At 47.6% G+C, this 5,683-nt stretch overlaps 1 protein-coding gene across 1 annotated transcript; it reads right to left on the minus strand.

Annotated features, from left to right (window-relative positions):
- Positions 1-120: 120 nt before the first annotated feature.
- Positions 121-5,660, minus strand: LOC102382818 (deoxycytidine kinase-like). Its single transcript, XM_014521414.2, has 6 exons — positions 5,336-5,660; positions 5,040-5,233; positions 4,545-4,692; positions 3,166-3,281; positions 1,228-1,327; positions 121-242 (listed from the first exon to the last, which is right to left on the minus strand). Exons 2-6 carry the CDS (start codon positions 5,189-5,191, stop codon positions 219-221), a joined length of 540 nt encoding a protein of 179 aa, XP_014376900.2. The 5' UTR covers positions 5,192-5,233; positions 5,336-5,660; the 3' UTR covers positions 121-218.
- Between the last annotated feature and the right edge of the window lie 23 nt (positions 5,661-5,683).

Below are 5,683 nucleotides of genomic sequence, written 5' to 3' on the forward strand. Positions count from 1 at the left end.
CCATGATCCGCGCGGGCCCGGCCCTGCGCCGCGCCGCCATTTCGCGGCTCCGCCCGCCCGCCCACCGCTGTGTTCCGGGGGCGCCGCGGGCAGGAAGTCACCGCCCCCCCCAACACGAGCTGGCTTAAAAATCTTTATTAAAAACAAGCGGGGGCCGAGCTGGCGCGCTGCGCCGCGTGCATGTCCGGCACACGCGGGTGGGGGGCGTCTCGCAGCGGTTAGGACTTCAGGAAAGCCTTGACCTGTTGAAACAAGACATCCAGGCAATGCCGAGCTTTTAAACAGCTGCCGCCGTGGCCTGAGGTCCTCGAGGGAAGCCTAAGAAGAGGCACCGGCCACCTTGCACCGCGCTGCGCCCGTCCTGTCCTGTCCCGTCCTGCCCTGAACGGCCTCCGAGAGCTGCTTCCGCCCCGGGGGGTTTCGACCTGCGATACGTCCCGAGACGACTGTACGCGTGGGGAAGGGCGCGCTGAAGGGAGAGGGGGAAACGCAGCCTCGGCGTGTGTGAATAAGAGAAATATGGGCCTTTCAGACTGATGTACCTAAAGGGACTTGAAAACATAAACCACGGGATGGGGGGGATGGGAACAAGTTCGTATTTTGCCTGGCTGCTGAATCTTCCTGCGTTGACTGGTGTGAAAAAGAGGCAGCGGGTTCCTGCACGCTTCTCCCTCCATCCCTGCTAGTTCGGCGGGTTATGGCACGGGTTCCCGACCCCCCGGGGCCGCGGTGTGCGACGGGTCGGCTGCCAGACCTGAAGTCAGGAAGTGACCGGCGTACTGTGGACGTAGCAGCCAACACTTTATAAAGAAAGTATAAAAGTGTTGGCTGCCGGTCTGCACTTTGCTGGTCACTTCTGGTCCGCGGTTTGCCGCCCTGTGATCTAAAAAGGTTGGGAGCCCCTGCCATAGGGTCTGCGGGGGCTAGGAAGAGGGCAGAGCTGGTGCTCTTCCAGGCCTCACTTCCCTTATGGGACTTCCTAGCCCTTCACAGCTAACTCCAGCAACATTTACCAAATTATGGAGAGCTGAACTTGCTAAATCTCTCTGCCAACATATTTACAGTTATTGCCAAAGAGACACCAACTACTGCAGCTTGACTATAAAGTTTTTGAATTATGGTCTTGCCAGCATGAAGTTGCTGGAGCCAACAGCTCACACTGGTAAGTCATAATGGTCTTATTTTTGAGTACAGTAATCACCACCTGAAAAAGCCTTGTTTTCTTACCTTATCGATCAAGTCCTCTTGTTTAATCTTATCGTTTTTAAAGTCTTCGTTAACATCTAAGACCAGAATGGGTATCTCTCTGAGGTTGTCAAAATCCACCCTGTAAGAAAGACCCCGAATCAGTATCTTTCTCTTGGCAAAAGAAGAGGCTTTTGTTTATAAGTATCCCTAGACCTGGGTGAAGGTCCCTTTCACCTGATGTGGCCCCCTCTAATCCCACACACTCATCCTTTATGAAAACTTTTTGCTGGGAAATAGGTTGTCAGCACAGTGACTTCATTACAAGATTAAGGAGGACAATTTCTTGAAATACTGCTCGCTGCTTTGCCCCCCTCTGCTGTTAACTAACCTCTAATCCATTTGAGGTAGACTTTTGTTTATAAAAACTTTAGCTGCGAGTGGCATCTTCAATAGGTTATAACTGGCAGTTGGGGGATCATACTAGACAGCTTGCACACGAGTTAAAATTAATAAACTTGTGGAAGTAGACCCTGAGCTGCCTGTCCCTGCCCCCCTCTCACAAGTGCTACTTCTAAAGTCCTCCTTCCCTACCTTACTAAAATAGGAAAAATACTAAAATTTGAAGTGTAATAGGAAGCTTGATCCAAAATTTTGATCTGCCTTTGCAGACTTGGCTGCCTTCAACTAGTTTAATACAAGAAACTTGTTTTCTCCCTCCCATTCCAACCCTGAGAGCAAATGGGAAGCAGACATTCTCCAGACTGCATACTATGGTCATTAATTACTCTCCTCTCTGCCCCTCCCTTAAATATTTCAGGTTATGAGTTCCACCCCTGTATTTAATCATATTAGGGATAGACTGTGCTAGTAGCTTAATATTTACATGTTTAAATGGTAGGAGTCTAGTAATTTACAGAGACATGGCTTGATTCCTGGTTTCTGCTGAAAAGGAGACAACTAATCTACAAAAAGTCAAGCACACTTGGTTTAAAAGTAGTTGCCATGCCTCTATCCTGGCAGCAACTTGTGCAAAATGCCAGGATTTTAACACTATTCCCTCTATCTGGCAACACACTTCAGGCTTCAAAAGAGAGAGCTGTCCAGCTGAAGAACATTAAAATATAATTCCCAAATAAATATAAAGACAGAGTCAGGAGGGGAACTGAGAAAGATGTGCAGTATACCTTGCTTCACTTTGAGTTCCTGGACTTCTTATGGACAGCTTCTTTCAGTGGAGAAGCTTAATGGCTACACGACTTGTTACTTTGAAACCAGGATTAATATTAATGTAATAATAATAAATACTGGGCATGTCTACATGAGACACTGTGCAGTGGCAGACATAATACTGTGCAGTAGTGTGTTAGCACTGTGCATGCCATGACACATTACTGCGCAGTATTTTAAGCTACTGTGCAGTAGCACTGGTGAACATCCTTTAGCTGACTGGTTACTGTGAATTTATTTACTACTTGCTGATGCAAGCAGTAAATAAATGCACAGCAATGACTGCACTGTAGCATCTCATGTAGACATGCCCACTGAACCCCTAGTTCAATTACAATAGGTAGTTTTAAAGGTAGTGAGGCAGTAATTATTTAGAAAGCATCTAGCTGGGCAGTGTTCTAAAGAAAAATAGCAGAAAGTTAATTCTGCTGGGATGGGCTGAATTGCTTACGAAGTGCTTAGACTGGACCTGTTGTAAGTTTGAACTACAGGAAATGGAGCTAATTCAGTGGGGCGAGAGGTCTCCTAGCCAAACCATTTTATCATTATCCTTGGGGTGCCCACCAGGGTTGACACCAAGGGAGGCAGATCTGTGGGGATCTTTCACAAGTTTGCCAGATAGCTACTGCAGCTTAAATTCAGCTCTTCTAAATAAATTCTTTTGTAGTTGACCCCCTCCGGTAGGATAAGTCTGTCAGGCCTTAACCACCCAAGCTGCCTGCAGTGTTATGTATATAGAAGGGCTCATACTTCATAGTCCTCTCATGAAGCCAGGTTTCATGTTTATGGTGGAGGCTTTCCAAATACTCCATCTCGATTCCTTGTTCCTCTTCTCTGCCTCGAATTTGCAGTCTTTCCATGCACTTCTGCAAGAGTAAACAAAGGTATGCTTAAAATTGTTGTTTGGTATGTGCACTCAAACATGCCTCTTGCTTCATACAGGCAGCGCAGCAGTCATGAGGTGTTCTTTACACTGACAACTGCATGACTTCAACAGTCTCTCAAGACAGCTTGGGTGCTTTTATTTGCATTCAGCACATTAGGCAGCTTAATGTATTCACTTCTTTTAGTTAAACTTCCTTTTTGGTTCTTGTGCCTTCAAATGTAGATGCGTGTTCCTCTTCTTTAAGGTGAAAACCAAGGCTTAAAGTGATTTTAAAAATTTTTAAAAATTAATTCTTTTAACTGCTTTAATAAAAATGAAATTGAATGGAAATGATTCAAGCATGAGCAGGCTCTCAATAAGTCTCAACTTTGAGTAATCCATGTTTGGGCTGACAGGATCGTTTATAACTGCCCCTTGGCTCTAGCATTGATTTGTGTGTGTGCCTCTGGACTATCTGAAGGACTTGCATTGAAAGACAGCGATTCTCCAGTTTCTCCACTAAAAAGATTTGAAGGAATGGAGATTATTTATTTCTGCTAAAAAATAAAACCAGTTGAGTCACAGACCAGAACCATACGCTCTCTGTGACAGTGTAGGATCCTTAGTGACTGCGCTGGATGTCAGCACATTCTACAGTTGCCAACATCAGAATAACAGTCTGGAAAAAAGAGGGCTTTGTTCAGCTGTAGCCTGTTTGTGACCTGGAAGCCGGAGCTGCTTGTCTGCAAGTGTTTGGTGCTGTGTTCTGATGGCTGCCTAGCTGCACTATCTAACCCAGGTTTGAGAAACACACTTGGATTTATCTATTCTTTACAGTGTAAATATAGTATGATGAATACTTTTTTTTTTCCTATACTGAAAGCCTAGATATGTAAAGCACAAGAATTTACAGTAATGACTAACTCTCAAAATACTGTACACCCATCCTGGGCCAAGTCCTAATATTCAATGTTGGGTGCTGAGACAAGGAGCTACTAGCAGGAGCAGTGCAGAACTCGATGGAGCTCTGTTGGATTGCACATGGGTTTCCAGTTAGTTTTCTGGAGACCTCCTACCCTCGCTTGACCCCACTCCCCAATGTCAGCACAATGCAGTCACCTCAGTTCACTTCTGTGAAAGGTAACTTCTGCACCACAAAAACAGTCATTGTTACAATAGGTACACTATTTTCTTTTGGCTTCTGTTGATGTCCAGCATTCGCAAACGGAGAGAATGTGAGCTTAGTGAATAAGTCTAACCATACCTCTGGTGTGGCTCTTAGGTAGATGATGCCATCCAGCTGCATATCTGGTTCAAAGGTACTCAGAAACCATGTATGCAAGTCCTGATAAATGGCCCATTCTGTTTCGTTGATGCATCCAGACTCAAACAGATTGGAAGCAAACACATACCTGTAATATAATGCACCTCTTAGTTAGCTACTGTCCAAGTAGAGAATCCTTCATACAGCTTACAAAGGACTCATTAATGAGAATTACTGGACTGACAACCCAATCCTCAGATTCCTCAGGACAGTCATAGCATGAACTCTAGCTTTGTCTAGTTACTTTAGCTTCAGATAGGGTTTTTAGTTGTGTCTTCCTGAACAACTAGGCGTTGAGTAGTTTCACTTCAGTCGCAGCTAATTCCACAATCCTAGCTAAAACTGCACAGTTGAGTTCCCTGGACAGTGAAGTGAGACAGGTCCAGCAAGCTAGCAAGACCCGTGAGGTCCCTAGGAAGGATGCAGCTGACTTACCGGTCACTGAACACCGATCTCTCGTAAAACTGCACCGGGTGCTCGGCTTCCTGCAGTTTGGCCGAGGCGGCCTTCAGCTGTGCCTTGACTCTGCTCAAACAGGCAAACGTCTGAAAGGTGTAAGCCCATCTTGTTGGCTTGTCATACAGCATGCCAAGTAGGTTCCCTCCGCTCTTCTGAGACGAGGTAAGCTCCTGGGGGGAGAGCAAGAGTGTCTGTGGTGGGACCCAGCACCTAACCCCCAGCAGTGAAGGGGGAGCCGGGGCTCCTGCCCCCCACAAACGCACTGAGCCTACCTTGTACTCGTTGTCAGTGCTCTGGACATTGCACCACTTGGCGATGGGCTCGGGGATCACTTCCCACTCCTCGCTGTACTTCTCCAGCAAGCGGACGAAGGTGGATTTCCCCGAGGCTGCAGAACATTATTGCCAGAGGAAGAACGGGCCCTGGCGCGGGGCGGTGCGGGCCGCTCGGCCCCGCCGGCTCCCAGAGCAGCGGCTAAGCCGCTGGCTGTCTCTTCCCTCCCCCATCTAACCCGGCGGGCGTGGACGGGGCCCGCAGCCCTCGCTGTCACCGGGGGGGCGGGGGGACACCGCGCGTGTCCGGGCTCGGCCATTTCGGGAGCCGGCGCGCGGGGGAAGGAG

Source organism: Alligator sinensis, unplaced genomic scaffold (genome assembly GCF_000455745.1).
Source record: "Alligator sinensis unplaced genomic scaffold, ASM45574v1 scaffold741_1, whole genome shotgun sequence".
In the NCBI taxonomy this organism is placed as follows: Eukaryota; Metazoa; Chordata; order Crocodylia; family Alligatoridae; genus Alligator; species Alligator sinensis.

Coding starts and splice junctions, on each gene's coding strand:
- LOC102382818 (XM_014521414.2), bottom strand. CDS start 5,191: ATGCTGTATGACAAGCCAACAAGATGGGCTTACACCTTTCAGACGTTT. Junction 3,282..4,544: donor ACCTAAGAGCCACACCAGAG/GTATGGTTAGAC, acceptor TTACTCTTGCAG/AAGTGCATGGAAAGACTGCA. Junction 1,328..3,165: donor CTTCATGAGAGGACTATGAA/GTATGAGCCCTT, acceptor TCTTTCTTACAG/GGTGGATTTTGACAACCTCA.